Source organism: Nymphalis io, chromosome 6, assembly GCF_905147045.1.
Source record: "Nymphalis io chromosome 6, ilAglIoxx1.1, whole genome shotgun sequence".
In the NCBI taxonomy this organism is placed as follows: Eukaryota; Metazoa; Arthropoda; class Insecta; order Lepidoptera; family Nymphalidae; genus Nymphalis; species Nymphalis io.
The window spans coordinates 2,534,300-2,551,798 of NC_065893.1; the positions used below are offsets into that span (position 1 = coordinate 2,534,300).

The 17,499-nt window shown below is 32.1% G+C and overlaps 3 protein-coding genes across 7 annotated transcripts in view; 1 reads left to right on the plus strand and 2 right to left on the minus strand.

The window, feature by feature from the left end:
* LOC126769123 (calcium-binding mitochondrial carrier protein Aralar1) overlaps nt 1-2,213 on the plus strand; it is a 35,499-nt gene extending 33,286 nt beyond the window's left edge. For all 4 annotated transcript variants that reach the window (XM_050487705.1, XM_050487707.1, XM_050487706.1 and 1 more), the window contains exon 16: nt 159-2,213. The gene's annotated coding sequence lies outside the window, so the exon portion shown is untranslated. The remainder of the gene's footprint in view (nt 1-158) is intronic.
* Nucleotides 2,214-3,397: 1,184 nt separating this feature from the next.
* LOC126769166 (ubiquitin thioesterase OTU1) lies at nt 3,398-6,853 on the minus strand. Its single transcript, XM_050487792.1, has 4 exons — nt 6,312-6,853; nt 6,046-6,218; nt 4,589-4,747; nt 3,398-3,782 (listed from the first exon to the last, which is right to left on the minus strand). Exons 1-4 carry the CDS (start codon nt 6,697-6,699, stop codon nt 3,573-3,575), a joined length of 930 nt encoding a protein of 309 aa, XP_050343749.1. The 5' UTR covers nt 6,700-6,853; the 3' UTR covers nt 3,398-3,572.
* Nucleotides 6,854-7,387: 534 nt separating this feature from the next.
* Nucleotides 7,388-17,499, minus strand: part of LOC126769108 (tolloid-like protein 1) — a 110,330-nt gene continuing 100,218 nt past the window's right edge. For both annotated transcript variants that reach the window (XM_050487655.1, XM_050487654.1), the window contains exons 11-20: nt 16,549-16,661; nt 15,978-16,126; nt 15,619-15,824; nt 15,316-15,491; nt 14,300-14,428; nt 13,477-13,703; nt 12,287-12,401; nt 10,386-10,566; nt 9,703-9,953; nt 7,388-9,391 (exon numbers count right to left, since the gene is read on the minus strand). In XM_050487655.1, coding sequence (XP_050343612.1) covers nt 9,146-9,391; nt 9,703-9,953; nt 10,386-10,566; nt 12,287-12,401; nt 13,477-13,703; nt 14,300-14,428; nt 15,316-15,491; nt 15,619-15,824; nt 15,978-16,126; nt 16,549-16,661 — 1,793 coding nt within the window. In that variant the 3' untranslated portion in view covers nt 7,388-9,145. The remainder of the gene's footprint in view (nt 9,392-9,702; nt 9,954-10,385; nt 10,567-12,286; nt 12,402-13,476; nt 13,704-14,299; nt 14,429-15,315; nt 15,492-15,618; nt 15,825-15,977; nt 16,127-16,548; nt 16,662-17,499) is intronic.

The following is a 17,499-nucleotide window of genomic DNA, read 5'->3' on the forward strand; positions in this document are numbered from 1 at the left end:
ATATATATTTCATTTGTTTTTAAATCTGGCAGTTTGCTATCGTGTCAACGTACACAATATCATTTTTATAAAAAAAAAAAAATAACCTATCGTTATTTTCACTGGGAAATTAATATTTTGTTTAATATTTAATCGATATAATTTAATTTTCCTTTCAGATGGGTACCAGCGTTTGTAACGGATACGATAGAAATTTAGTTTAATGACTTTAATAAATATTTATAAAGCAATTATTATAGAGTATAAAATACTGCCCAGGCGAGTGTGTTGCTTTTAATATTAATTTATTCAATAAATTTAGGAAAAAAATGTATAGTTAAATGTGCGATTTGAAATTTTGGATACGATAAGAGAAATATTTTTCGCACTGCAATAGTATTTATAAGGTAAAAATGTCCAAGACAGTGTTTCCCAGCCTTGATTGTTACTTCGCGGTTTTAAATTAGGAGGTAGGTGAGAAACGGAAAGAAACACTATTTTTATACGAAGAAAGAGTTGTTAGCAGACACACGCGTTAGTGATAAATAATAATAATAGGGTAAATTTAAATTTTTACACTGAAACTTTCAAGGTGTCTTCAGAACTTAATAAATTAAGCAAATAATTATAAATATGAAGGTCAATAATAAAATGTTATCTGTGATCTTTATTGATCCCCGCGTTGAAAGGTTGGGAGACACTGCTTTATTAAAAAAAAAAATATCGATCTATTATCTATGAATAAATAAAACTTAAACAATAGTCCTACGCACCTCGCAAGCATTTTTACGAAAAATTTATATTTTTTAAGATTTATCTCACAGCTTTTATCTTTAGTATAATTTTTTTTGCGATTAATGCATTTTTTTTTTATTTAATCTGTCTATTTTTATATAAGCATTTAGTATCGATACTGCTTTTATTTATGATGAACGGTCGGTAATACTTTGTTTCTTTATTAATTTTTTGTAATAAATCGTGGTTTTGACAGGTTGTTTCAAATGTAATTTAAAATCTAACGGCCTTACTTGCATTGTTTAGTGGGTGATTAGTTAAACAATACCTTGTATTTTTCTTTCGAATGTAAAATGAAAAGCGCGAAATCCGCGTTTATCTATCCAGTCGCTAAGCAACGTTTATAAGTGACGTCGTAAATGTTAAACTTGTTTTGTTATCTCGAAATACAAATCAATATAATATTTCTCGAAAGTTCTTAATTTGAAATGGCCTAAGTTACATTAAAATAAACGTTATACCAATAACCTTAAAAACATGATAACATAACCGAATATGTGAAATAAATATTATTCAAAGAAGGTTTTATAATTTATTTTTATTATATAGTAATAAAAAACATTAAATAAATCTGCTAGTAAAATATTATTTGTGATTTATTTGTATTATAAAAAATATTGTTTCTGAGAAATTATTATTGTGTTTGCTTTGCTGATCATTTCCAATTTCACGAGTTTGGGCACATCCACAGATTATGTAAGGAATCAAAAAAGGTTTATAAGTATAAAATACTGCACTAATTAATGTAGATAGAGCTCAAAGTTACGAGATTAATAAATTGTAGGTTAAAATTTTATGAATCAGTGAAAATTATACATATAATAAATCATTATAATGTGCATTTTCGTGTAAATCCTCCTTGATGTTATATATTTAACAAAAAATATCCATACATATTATATTTGGTTTTATAGTGCAAGATTATAAAAAAAATATTTACTTAAAAAAAAAATTAAAATATATAATGGTTGTCACATTTGATTAAAACATATAAAAAGCGCGGGAATTTTAATATCCTTGGTTACTTGCAAAGTTATATTATAATAAATTAAATTTAAAATGTACGTAACAAAACATTGTGTTCCGGTTTGAAGGGTGAGTGAGCCAGTGTAACAGGCACAAGGGACATAACATCTTAGTTCCCAAGGTTGGTGGCGCATTGGCGATGTAAGCGGTGGTTAACATTTCTTGCAATGCCAATGTCTATGGGCGTTAGTGACTTGCCATTAGGTGGCCCATATGCTCGTCCGATAACCTATACTATAAAAAAAATTTGGATGGTCAACAGATGCACAATATATATTATATATTTAAAATATGTATATGTATGTATGTTGAAACTGAATTATAGAAATAAAGACAAGAGACCGATGTGACTAGGTGCTGTATTTATTGATATTGTACATTTTTTGTGTTGAAAATAAATATAATAAAGTTTTTTTTCGTGTTTTATTTCCTTCTAGAGCTTTCTATTATATATTGTATTGTTTTCTAAACCTTATATTGCTGAAATATCTTCAAGATGATTAACAGCATATCGTGATGGTTGTACATATTGACCACGAATAAAAAATTAAAAGTTGTAAATATCCCCTCTCGGATCTTGTTGAGTGTTTGTTTGCTTTAAAAAATAAAAATTGAATTACATTTATTAACAAATTATTAAAATAAAAGATTAAGAGTACATAACTATCAGGAAGACAGCGACGGCAAGTGTGTATCGATCAAACGCAAAGAGCGTAACAGTAAATAAATTACTATTAGGAACCAGAAGTGGATTTTTAAAAAATAACGCAAATGACAAGTTAAATAAAAAACAAAGGAATTAAATAAGTAACGGAAAATGACTGCTTAACATTAATAGAGAAATGTACCACTATGACACAGCTTAGGCGGGTAAAATTCCGATTTTCAGGAGCAAAAAGAGGCTCATCATGGCGAGAGGGTTTCTTTTATAATCCAGGGCACCTGTGTTGCCAGTTTATCTAAAGCGCAGAAGCGCCGCCTATAAGTGACACCCAGTTAGTTTTTGCGAATACGGAAATCATAGATTATTCAAGATGTCGTATGCCACGGCAATTCAATGTCAAAGCTGTTTATTGAGCTTTACTCTTGTGTTTAGAATAGGCTAAAACTGTCATGACTCAAAGTATTCAAAGTATTATCGGCCTAGCTCTCATTCGCATAGTATAATAATAATTGTGGTGTTACATGCAATATAGACCTTAGTTTCCAAACTTAAAACTGAACCAAACTAAATTAATTTATTATATAAATAACTAACAAAAGGGTATTTAGAAATATTTAATGTCCATAGAAATATATAAAAATACATCATAATTATGTGGTGAGGATTTTAGAACAAAATGAACGTGACCTTAACAATCAATGAAATAAGCGCCGTGTTTTAACTAATTTATTAATATAAATTTCTCTAACGAGAAATTATAAATTAAATTAATATATACGACATAGTATTTAAGTATTAAAAACGAATGTGTTTCTTTTTTAAATACAGTTTTGGCAAGTATTTATTATTTACTATTGTATATTTCGTGGTCGAACAATATTAATATTGTCATCATTTAATAAATTTATTTATTTTAATATAAAAACCAAATAATAACTATTTAGAAATTTATTTCTTCAATCACATTTGACTCTGTAAAAAATTTATGAAAACTACAATTGTGACTTAATTAGGCTGCAGATCATTAAAAAATGTAATGCAAATTTATCTAAGCAACATTAGTATAACAAATTGGCTTCGGTAATGTTCTCTATATACCCCACAATCGCTATACTTCTCCAAAGTTTGTGTGCATGGTCTCTTTTGCATGTTTCTGTGCTTCTACTTGGCCCGTCAATAATTTGCTACAAATCATACATTTTAATGTGAATTTGTTTAAATCAGTGAACTGTCGTGATGACTTCGCTTCTAGGGCTAGCTGCTCAGCTTCCTTGTAAATATCCATGTCTTCTGCTGGAAAAACTGTTTGAATTCCACCCTGAAAGCGTAATGATAAGCTTTTATTTAACTTCAAATAATATTAATAATATAATATCCTGGGACTTTATTCACACACGGCCATTTTTTTTTGTTTTTTTTTTTATAGAATAGGAAGGTGGACGAGCATATGGGCCACCTGATGGTAAGTGGTCACCAAACGCCCTTAGACATTGGCATTGTAAGAAATGTCAACCATCGCTTATAGCCAATGCGCCACCAACCTTGGGAACTAAGATTTTATGTCCCTTGTGCCTGAATTACACTGGCTCACTCACCCTTCAAACCGGAACACAACAATATCAAGTATTGCTGTTTTGCGGTAGAATATATGATGAGTGGGTGGTACCTACCCAGACGAGCTTTCTGCCCTGGGTGAGAATCGAACCCACAACCTTCGGCGTGAAAGGCAGGTTCCTACCAACCACGCCAAACGGCTCGTCAAATGTTAGTATGTGATGTCTAATCCTACGACTGAATTTTAAACAGTACAACCTAGTATGTTAAAATTTTATTTTATTTTTGTAAGAAATTCTTTACTGTATATAATTTTATACAAAAACAAATAAAAAAAAATCACCACCTATATATACCGAGTTTAGCACATTTTTTTCATGTGTAAACAACTTTATTAATTGTTTTATATTATACACATAAGTATGCATTTATCTAATGAAAAAGTTAAGTTATCAATCTTTATTAAATATTCAAGATGTTGCTAAGTTATCAAAAATCATGAGACCTTAATATCAACGTAACAGATACAGTAGCTAATAATTAATTATTAAATATATGTAGCTCACTTACATCTGATTGTTCCAAATATAACGGGTCATAGTGCACACCATCGAAGAGAAGAAACACTCGTTGACCGTAATTTTTATCTTCACCAAATCTGTTTATAATTGCATTAAGAGTATCAACCACAGCCATTTCTAAACCATAGAACCGACTCAATATTGCAACCTGAAAATATGTCAACAAGTGACTTGAAATCTTTATATTTATGTTATACATTATTGAAAAAGAGCCGAAATGACCTCTGGAAATGTGAGAGAACTGAAAATTGTGAATTCATTCCTGGAAAAGTAAATCACAATTTCCATGTGCTTAATTTGTGTCTATAATTAGTCTGGTGCTTGGCCATGAAATCATTCTGAGGTATCCTGTATGCCTCTATAAAAAGCTGCCGCATGTATCCATCAACCCGCAAACACTAACAAGGGACATAACAACTTAGTTCCCAAGGTTGGTGACATATTGGCGATGTAAGTGATGGTTAATATCTCTTACAATGCCAATGTCTATGGGCGTTGGTGACCACTAACCATCAGGTGAGACCTATTTGCTTGTCCAATTACCTATTCTATAAAAAATAAAACTTTATTATCAACACAATACAAAAACAATCTATAATGAGAATTGGAGCTATTATAACTGCCTACTAATAGCTTATATGTCATGGATAAGTTCTGTTACCAATAAGGGTAACTATATAAAATAGATAGGCTTTGGGCTGGTATTATTTGCACATAGTCATGGAATATAAGAAATTCAGTAACAGCCTGTAAATGTCCTACTGCTGGGCTAAGGCCTCCTCTCCTTTTTTGAGGAGGTTTTGGAGCTTATTCCACCACGCTGCTCCAGTGCGGGTTGGTGGAATACACATGTGGCAGAATTTCGATGAAATTAGACACATGCAGGTTTCCTCACGATGTTTTCCTTCACCGAAAAGCACGAGATGAATTATAAACAGAAATTAAGCACATGTAAATTCAGAGGTGCTTGCCCGGGTTTGAACCCACGTTCATCGGTTAAGATTCACGCATTCTTACCACTGGGCCATCTCGACTTCAGACATTACCCTAGTTGATTTCAGGTGGGTTCTTACTTCTTTACATGTGTTTATGTATGTAGAGATTTTAACTGCTGGTAAGGAATTGCAAGCATGTCTGGGTACCTCATTAGATATTCTACCGCTCAATAAGAATACTTAGTGTGATCCAGTTTAAATGGTGAGTGAGCCAATGTAACAATGGTTATCATTTACCAATAGGTGGTTAGTTTGCAATCATGCCAATTATTTTATAAAAAAAAACCATCAATGCATCAAGATATAAAGAGTAAGAATATAAAAGCTGGTATGTTCAGTAAATATAGGACATACATGTAAATACCAACCCCCAACCAAGTTATTAAGTATTATTTTAATATTTAAAGGTTAGGTTATAATTATTTTATATATTAATTTTGTATGTGAATACCTCAATAGCTCCACCCCAGGAGCTAGGCTGTTGTATCCAATCACAATATTCAGAATTTGGCTTCCCTAACATTGCTTCATTGTATGTATCCTGATCACTAGCCACCTCCATGGCTATTATCTGGCGCATAAGAGAGTGCACTGATGTATCGACATTTCCATTTAATACAAAACCTGAAAAATGGTTTGATATATAAGCAATAATAACTTATTTAAATTATGATTTAACAATACAGCAAATCTTTAACATATTTTTATATTTGTTACCTATGCTAGTAAATAAACAAGAATTATCAGAAGGAACAACTTTTTTCATTAAAATTCCTGGTCTACATCCTATTGTTTCATGTGATACTCCATTCTCTACAGGTTTGATGACGTCAGATTTCACAACACTTGGCGCTGATGGTGCAGATTTCTCTTCGATAATCAACGTTTCACCTGTTTTTAGACCAATATCACTCAATGTCTTATTGTCGTTACTAATATCTATAGCTTTGGGCGGATAACCACACAGCACGCAAATCCTCTCACAGCTAACGTCCGAAAGACTGGAGAGAAACATTTTTAATTCACCAACAGTACTTTCAGAGGTCAAATCTTTCAATATTTGCTGGCCGTTTTTACTTTTAACTTTAAATGCTAACGATGCCATTATTAAAATATATCTCTTTGTTTAATACAATCTATTCGATAATTTGTAACAGTTCGTCAAATTGACGCGATTAAAAAGTGGTCGAAATAAATAAATAACATAACGTTACGTATAAATAGGTGATTGACTTCTTTTATAGTGACAAAAGCAAAAGTTTAGAAAACAAAATGACAACCAACAATTGACTTTGATTTCTAATCTAAAACATTGCCATCAGAAATTTTTTCCGACTATCAACCAAGCCGAGATTAATTAAGACATTCAACTAGAATCATTTACATTTTGGCTTTCTGTTTAAATATGTTTTTAGGTAAATTCTTATATTAGTTATTACTTCAGAATATCAAATAATAATGAAAAAAAAAAAAAACTGACCATTGACTTTTCCTCTTTAATTAATTTTAGTTCAATCAATTAGTGTGGGCAATAGAGTAGATATTATTATTTGGAAAGTGTGAGAAGTTATAATCGTAATCGTTAATCATTAATCTGATTTAATTTTGCCCAAGTCTGGTATGTTCTTGCTATCCATTCCATCTTCATTAAATTACAATTTCAAAGTATACTTGAAAAAACTGTTTTGAATACAGTAAAATAATAATAATTTTGATTCATGGGCATCTCAGTGGTTTCAAACAAAGAATCACAGGAAATACTAAAAACTGTCATTAATTGAATAAAACAATAATGATTTTTCACAATAATTTTAATAAAAATAATATAGTTTTCCTACATAATATTATAAATATTTCCGCGTTAAGTTACAAAACACTAACTTATTTTACACTACGTTATCAATAAGTATCATTTTTGGCACACATCTTTTAAACTTCATTTAAGAATCTTTCTGTCATTTCGTACTGTATGTTCTTAATAGTATTGTATAAGGAGATAACACTATTTTACAGCGCCAGTATTCCTGAAAGAGGGCGCGTATCGTTTTCATAGACTACCAGCTCGGCGTACGATTTAAAAGAAACTTAAACTTATGTAGCATAAAAAAAAACTCGCTGAACACAGGGCAATAACATCGGTAGGAATACAATATAGTGTGCCGTTTATTTGAAGGTTGTTGATTGTTCTTATAGGAGCAATATCGTTTAATAAAATTAATTGTATTATTGTCAGATACACATCATAAAAATATTTTAATTGTAAAATATAGTAACGTGTTTTAAAGTAAGTTAATCATTTTGACCGATGACACATTTCATTTTTTATTCTAATTCATTTTCAAGTACCTATCTTTTTTTATCCTCATGGATAGAAGCGTGAAGCGTCATTTTCGATAAGATACGTAAGTGTAACGAAGAGTTATATACGGCGTCCTGCTCCCATGTTTTATTGCCATGTGGGTAGCGAGTGATTAATACTACAATAGCTAAGTTGAGTACCTACCTACATGTAGATATTATTCTTTTTTTTACAGTTAGATAACAATTATGTTTATTAATATGTCTTTGGTTTTCAGTGTACTTATTAATTCTTTGTTTATAGCGTTTAAAGTTCGATTATTATACATCCAAAATCTAATATATATTACGTACTCCAATTTAAATGCTAATATCATTATTTTGATATGACTTGTAACAACATTTCCATCTACAAATATATTAAATATAATCTTAATTCTAAAATGTATTGTCATATAAGTTTCATCCTAAATTGTGCTTATTTTTTTAAATTGAAATAAAATATTTCTAAATGTAGAATGAATCATAAAATCTTGTAAGTACATAATTTTCAGTATTTTGAACTTATTATTAATAGTTGTAAGATATATTACGTTACTATGGAACTGTAGCTATAACTCAAATGTCAAATAGTTTGTCTATGGTTTAATAACTATGAATTAAAAAGTCGATAAAGCGGGGGAAAACTGAAAAATAAACTAATAATTTAGGAATCACTAATGAGTATTAGTAAATGGTAACTGCTATTAAGTATTATATCTACATAACCCTACAAATAATTTATTTACACTTACACTCAGTCATATCAAATAAACTCAAACATTAATAATTATAATCGCTAATGGAACTTCAATCTCATTTTCAAATGCTACTATCAAAATAAAAAATAAAATTGATTACATTAAACAGATTTTCAATGGCATAATATAGAACGATTTAATGTAATGGCAATACAGAATTATATGGCAAATATAAAGGTGGGTACACATATGGATATCTGTCTAAGGCAGTCAATTTAGATAAATGCATGTAAAAAAAAGCGTTTATCATTATTTGAACTTGATAGTTTTCTAGCTATAACCTAATCAGTTATTTAAAAAAAAAACAAAATAACTGAAATGTTCGCAGTTACAAATTAAACTGACAGCTAATATTCAACTGAAAAGGTTCTAAAAGGGTTTTTTTTCCAGTTTGAACCGGTTATGAGTATTACGATGCAGTCGTCTGTGCCGGATGTGTCGTAACGGCCACCGTCACGTGGGCCGACGAACGAATCTTGGCAAAGGAGCTCGTAAACCTCTTCTACCTACAACTAATGGAGGCATTTGTTCATCTTCCTCCTCTTCTATATCTTCACCACCTTCAGAACTGTCTTCACCGCTCCATAATTCTGGTTTCACCGCTTGGTAGGACGCTGAGAACCCTTTGAACACTATTGAATCGTCTGTTCGGAATTTTACTAATAAGGCGTCTGTCGTGGAAACTATTTCTGGCGGCATCTATGGATAAAAATATTACTTTAAATAATAGTTCCTATTTTTATAATAATAATATGAAAGTTTTATTTCTCTAATTAAAACTAGTTATTGCTATGCCTCTTTAAATTTATTTGTAATGTATTACATACTTTCATGGTTTTTATGCGAATGGCGTTAGATATACCAGTATCTATTTTTATGTATATACAAGGAGTTTAAAGCTTATAGTTTTTTGAAAAAATTAACAGAGGTAGTTAGGGTTATAAGTATGAAAAACCCTGAAATGAAACTAAACATTAAAATTCATTATATTAATCCGTTAATAATATTACCTTAGTGCCACAAAAACTTCCATAGTTTCCAGCACTGCCTTCCAAACCCCCGAAAACTTGTACGTAATCGTAACCACAGCTGTCTTCGGGTTCCAAGTCGAAAGTTAAGAATGTCAGTCTGACGAACTGGCCAACTGGTGCAACAATACTCCAATCACATCTTGAACGAGATTCATATGAATCATGACCGTAGCGCGCGTGAGAATATAAATGCTTAACAGATTCTGATGCCGCCAGGTAACCTCCACATGCTGAAATGATACCATCAAATTGTACTTTATTCATGTAGACTCTTGATAAAGATTGTTTTATTTAGTAAGTAATAACAGTCTGTAAATACGAAATTACGCTAATTCCATAACGCTGTATTCAATTTGAATCGATGGCTACACATGTCGCAGATTTCCATCTGATCAACCAGACTTGGGCAAAATATTATCAGATTAATGATTAACGATTACGATTACACCAACCAAATTTCCACCAACCCGCACTAGAGCAGCGTGATGGAATAAGCTCCAAACCTTCTCCTCAAAAAAGGGAGAAGACACCTTTAGCCCAGCAGTGGGACATGACGACTGTTGCGGTTGCGGATTACGATTACAATGTATAAAACCGGCGACCAATATATAGATTTCTAATCTTAAGTAGTAAAACATAATATCTAGATCATGGAATCGTACCCGTTGAATACGTTGCCAAAAATCCTTTTCTCTGCACCGAAGCGTCCGATTTGAACACAACGTACATTTGGTTGTACGAAGCGACAACTGGGTGCGGTAGCTTGCTTCCACAGAATCGTCCTAATGTCTTTTCATCAGCAGATGCTCCGTCATAGATCGTAACGTGATCATACGTACATTCCTGTAATAATAACATAGCTAAATCGGTAGAATCTTTATAGTAGTATACCATTAACAGGCAAAGAGGTGAAAATGAATTGTGGCTTAAGTAATTTGGGCTTAATTTCTATGTCGCTTCACTGCATATAATTTGAATCAAATTTATTCTATTTCTTGAAGCAAGAGGTTTTTTAACTTGGTATGACCATTACCATTAATATTTTTTATGAGTTTACGACTGTTTTTAGTTGCCAATTGCCACGTGGAGTAAAAAACTAAACGATTTGGCTTTTTAAGTACTGCGTCATTAATGTGAGCCCATAGTTTCAGAACGATACATCGATCGAAGTGGTCTGCACTGAATAAGTAAAGCAATATGCAAGAGATGAGTTGAACTCTCAATAACATTAAAATATTTTTGGTTCCTCTTGTCGCTATTTAGTAAAATAGCTAATATACTTTCCGTAACAGCCTGTGAATGTCCCACTGCTGGGCTAAAGGCCTCCTCTCCTCTTTTTGAGGAGAAGGTTTGGAGCTTATTCCACCACGCTGCTCCAATGCGGGTTGGTAGAATTCACATGTGGCAGAACTTCAGTGAAATTAGACACATGCAGGTTTCCTCACGATGTTTTCCTTCACCGTAAAGCACGAGATGAATTATAATCACAAATTAAGCACATGAAAATTCAGTGGTGCTTGCCCGGGTTTGAACCCACGATCATCGGTTAAGATTCACGCGTTCTTACCACTGACGTGACGGGACTAATGTGTCAACACACATTCTTCTTCCCACACACAGCTTCCCACACCAGAGCCGATCCCCGTTACAGAGGAATCAGTGTCAGAGATGCAATATTGTTATTGGCGGTTTTTCAAAATGTCAAACTTTGGGACCAATGAGACAGTTGTAAGCGTTTTTTTATATTTGTAAGGTGAGAAGTTTAACTATAAATTAATATTTAAAAAAAAAACTTTTTATTCGGTTGATTACTTGTAGAGCGCTCAGAGGACAGAGATATTGAAGATACATTTTCAAATGAGTTTATGATAGCATATTTTTTTACGTTGCGTTGCGTGGTATTTGACAATTTGATTGCCACCAACATTTCTACAAATATGCTATCAGTTATTTATGGAATTTGAGTAGGCACAAACCCTATGTATTCTTTACTATTATCTCTTTATCGTGAGACTGTTTAAGGCGAAATAATGACGATATATCACAACTATTTAAATATTATATATAATATCAATTTCCAACTTTAATCATTCGTTTCCATCAGTTCCTCATTCATTACTACACAATTACAGATTACAACAAATTGGTGTTGCTACACGAAAATTTAAAAGTGTGCGACAAAAGCCTCCGCGTTACATTGCTAACAAAACATAATGTTTCATTATTTATTTAAAACTTTTTAAAACGTTTTCAAATTACAACAACAACTTTACACATATTATCATGCATTATAATTTAATTTCTTATTTTATATTTGTCGAGCTGTCGAAATGATAGAATATAAAAATAAACTTACGAAAATTACTTAACATTACTTCCAGAGGTAACATGAGACGTTGACTTTTCGTAAGATTATCTTTAAATTCTTATAATCGTATAAAGAATTTGTAGAATTTTCTTAATTTATAGATAACTAATATACTAATATACTTTATTATATATATTATATATATTATATATATATAATATACTTTATTATATATTTAAAGAAAAATGTAGTTACCTGATGTGGCTCTAATTCGAATACGTTAAATATCAACTTGATGCGATGTCCAGGAGTCGTGGAGAATTGCCACACGCAGTCTTTTCTTGAAGGATACGTGTCAGGATAGTTTGGACTAAAACAATGTGTTTAGTTAAAGCAATTATAATAAATAGTTTTTTTTTTCCAAAACGGATATTGATAATAATAGTCTCTAAGTACATATTATATATTAACTAGATTAATATTGGTACAAGCTTACTGCCTCGTTGGTCTAGTAGCTTTAGTTGGTCCTAGGTTCAATTCACAGGTCGGGCCAGTAAAAAGTTATTGGGTTTTTCTATCAGAAAATTCTCAGTAGCAGTCCGGAGTCTAGAAGTTGGAAGTGTGTACATTCCCGTGCCTCGAAAAGCACGTAAAGCCGTTGGTCCTGCGCCTGAACTCTTTCCGGTCGGGTCGGTTTGCTGTCCTATCGGATTATGAGAGTTAGGGAATAGAGAGTGCACCTGTGTTTGCGCACACTTGTGCACTATAATATCTCCTGCGCATTTGGCTAATCTCTCTGAGATTGGCCGCCGTGGAAGAAATCGGTCTGGAGGACATTGGTACAAAATCTTTGATATATTTACGCACCTTTTAAATTGGAACAAAATAATATACATTCAATTCGCTTGACGCCCAATCATACCTTATGGTCATACTCATGAGTTCTGCGATGGAACACGTTTGCCTAAAAGATGCATTTTTACTCTTGATAAACTCAGACGCCAAAATAAATTATCGGGTGGTGTCATGTGATATCGGCTTTATAATAAGAATTGACGAAATGTTCATTTATACTTAAAATTTCTAACTTATGAGTATTTTCAGAGTTTAGTGAAATAAAGTTCTTACTTTGAGCTAATCAAGTTAAAGACGTATTTGATAATTCTCCTCTCCCTCCTTTTTGTGGAGATGGTTTGGAGCTTATTCCACCACGCTGCTCCAATGCGTGTTGGTGGAATCCACATGTGGCAGAATTTCAGTGAAATTAGACACATGCAAATTTTCTCACGATGTTTTCCTTCACCGTAAAGCACGAGATGAATTATAATTACAAATTAAACACATGAAAATTCAGTGGTGCTTGCCCGGATTGAACCTACGATCATCGGTTAACATTCACGCGTTCTTACTACTGGGCCATCTCGTTTATTTGACAATAGCCTTACCTAAATATAGTGCCGTGTGGATGTGTGATATCATGTTTGCAACCGCCTTCTTTACAATCGTGTTTGTTCGGATGGAGTGTGAACCCGCTATGACACGCACACTCGTAGCCACCTAGTGTGTTGTGACACTCGTGTTGACATCCGCCGTTATTGTCTGCGCATTCATCAACATCGATATAATACGTGGCAGCGAAGCCTGAATGATGGACTGATGTGTCTGAAGTAAACTGAAAAAGAATGACTTTTATTTAAAACTTCCTTTCAGAAGTTACATCCAGTATGAAAACATGTAATTCTATTCAAGTAATGAAATATCTTTTTACATTTGACAATATTGAAACATATTTTTATGTATGAAATTTGGTACTAGTAACTGCAGTAGAGCCTCGATTATCCGAACCAATTCGGATCGAGACTAGTTCGGATAATCGAAACGTGAGTTTTTTGGGAACATTCGAAAATTCGCATTTGAAATATATATATATATATATTTAAAAAAACGTTAATCTTTGAGCGGCTAAGCCTCACAGCCCTTTGAGAAGGAGAAGTTGTGTGAGCGTTTCGTATAAATTAATTCATTTCGGTAGAATCTAAATTAATGTAATAATGGTACAGTGGTGGCCTTACATTTAATTTAGTCTAATTTTCTTTGATTGATCTAAAGGTACTTTGAAGCCGCATTGAATAATGTTGTTTCAGTGGGATTAGATTGCAACAAATAGATTTTTAGTATTCATTAAGAGCAGAACACATTTGATTGTACTTTTAAAAAGTCAATATACTTTTTTTTTTAATGTTAATTTAATTAACTTATATGCTGTACCTGAACTCTTAACACGGATCCATCGGACGTGACCGGTGGTGGCAGAACCGATCCACAAAATGCTCCATGCCGTCTCAAAACGTCATCGCCCAGTCTTGAGTGTACCGTCACACTATCGTATTCACATTCCTTGAAATAATTACATCTTAATATAAAACGGTTACACAAGTAAAACATTTTTTTATATAAAGTAACCAGGGAATTCCATTAATGTATTTTAACGGTTGCGATACGTTTCCGATTCTATTCCTCGCATAAACAAACCTCAGCTAAATAATATCTAAATTTAATTATAAAAAGGTATCTAAGTGTATTTATTTGTTTATACGAAAAATTAACGTGTCTACGAAGGTGTTGTCGAGATTTGTTACGACATTACGCAATTTATAAAGTAATTTTAAAATAAATTAACCGATTTTAAAAACTTTCTGCCTATATTACAATATATCAAATATTACGATTATTTTTAATTTTGTATGTAAAACTTTACTTTAAAATTAGACTTTTGTCTCATGTAAAGTTAAAGGCTTTGATATTCTCAATCTAAATTTTAAGTTATAAAATAAAATGTTTCTACTAATCTTTTCATAAATCTACTAAATTCATTAAAAATATATATTTTTAAAGTCAAATAGAATGTTGAAATAGAATATGCTATACATGCATTGCTTCCTTACGTTCGCATTTTAACTACACACTATGAGTGCGTGACGCGTTCGTTCATGACAATTTCCGTCAATTATACAAATTACAACTAGACCTTGCCCTAGAGATGGTAATACTAGTGTAATACAGTCTCGTGAAGATTTTATTAGCTTTAACAGGATTGAACAAAAAATCATCAAATTATTTTTTTTACGTCATATCACATACGAAGCATGTGTCAACAGAATATATTGACTGAATTAAATGATTTTGAGTGTAGTTTATTATTATTATGGGATACACCCAAAAAATAATTCTCAAATATTTAGTCCAATGTTTTTTTAATATAAATTAATTTCATGATGTCATACCTGGTGATACATATTGTTGCTGCCCTCCAAGTCGAAGTGTGTGAAGTTAAGGGTGATACGATGTTGCGGCTGAGCCACTATCTCCCAAAGACAATTCTTAGACGGTGGGTAAAGGTCAGGAAAAGATGGTGACGTGATTGTACCATTTGGACCGTAAAGTACTCCACCACAGGCATCTGAAAATATAGTTAATTTTGTCTAAATATTAATTGTGAAATATACATATGTATATTTGCAGAAATATATAAATTTTTACTTATCTAAACTATAGTACATATTATATTCATAAAGCATGATACTCACTCTCGCATTTCTTTCCATCAGAATGCAATTCGTATCCAATATCGCAAGCACACTCATACCCGCCGAGAGTGTTAACACAAGAGTGGCTGCAGCCATGATCAATGGACGCGCATTCATCAAACTCTTTCATAAAAGTTGCGGAAAAACCAGCTTTCTGCACTGAACTGTCTGACTCGAAGATAACGAGAAGTTTGTTGGTGTTTGATCTAAAAAGTGAAATAAATGGCCAAGTTAATACAATTTTTAATATATATATACCTATACAAAGAGATTCTCAAACCAAAGGTTGATTACAAACTTCAAAAAATGTCAATAGTATATCCAAAATCTTTAACTAATTAGCGTAAATGTAATGTTACCTGATATCTGGAGGAATTTTGTGTCCACAAAACATGCCTATTAGTGGACTATCCATTGTCTCTCCATCCCTTATTTTAACTTTGTCGTAGTTGCATGTATCGTGGTTTTCAACTTCGAATGAGTGGAACCTTAGTGCTACCTGATAATCCTGCAAAATAATAAAAATACAGAAATCCAGTAGATTAGATTTATGATCACTGTCTTAATTATAATATATTATTTAATGAATATTGTTTCGAAAGATCTAAAGGTTTAAAATTGTAGATGTTGATTAACTGGCCACTCGAGCACTCAGGTCTTCTCACATTCCCTTCTCCTCTTTCTTAAAGGCTGATAGAGCTATTTTGTCGAGACAGGACAGGCGATATTTTATATACTATCTGAGGTACGGGGTCGTTTTGCTGCCAGCTTATAAATTTAGTCTTGTAATTGAGATTTTTTTGACAGAAAAGCTGTTAGTTTTTATGGCCTGACTGAAGATTTGAATCTGGTACGTCGGGATCTGTCTTGTAAACTAGTTCAATGAGTCAGTGATTAGTACTAAGGTAATACAAATATACGATATCGTACCTGCGGCACAGACAGTTTCCAAATGCAGAGTTTATTAGGTTGATAGTCATCCGGGTAGTTAGGAGACTCTAAATGGCCGCTGCTATCGACTTCTATATCACCACCGCACACAGCTGTGGAATTAAAACTATAAATTATATTGATATAACTTATCACACAATACGCTGATGTCAAGTCTAACAATCAACCGTTCTTGTAAGTATAAGATATAAGAACAAACTTAAAACTAACCGCCAAAAACGGTCATGAAATGTCAGACTGATGTGCGACATTGACATAATAATGATAACATTTAAGAAAACAAACATCAAAATAGTATATCACCGTAAGTTCTTGACACCATTTCACTGGTGAGTAATGAAGTGAGTTCTTACAGAATAGCACTAAAGTTTACACGCTATAGCGACCGCAAATAAATGCGTTAAAAAGTGGGTAAAATTTCTTATATTTTATTTGATGGGTGAATCTCGATACAAAAAAAATCATAACGTCTTCTAATCTTAAATGAACATTTAGTGGATTTGAACCCAAAATCTTCAGTTAAGATTCGATACTCCACACCACTAGGTATATATTTTCAATCATATGACGAAATAATGTGATTAACGTCCTTTAGTAATAACAAGGTTTTGGTATTTCAGAAATGTTATGTCAATCGTTTATTGAATTACGACTGCGTTATTGGATTTCGTTCTATAAACAATCTTATATGTTTGCTTTGATTCCTTGGAGAAACAAAATAAATATAGTAATAACATTTAGTCGAGGAAATAAAAAAAAAACAATATTATAAGAGTTTCGAAGACAAATTGAATACTTATTATTGTGAATATATTAAAAGAAGTTTTAACACAGTGTATTTATTTTAACATAATGACTAATTAACTAATTGAGTTTTTACTAGATATCTAATTCTAGATTTCCTTTTTAATTAAGTACATTCATCTGTTC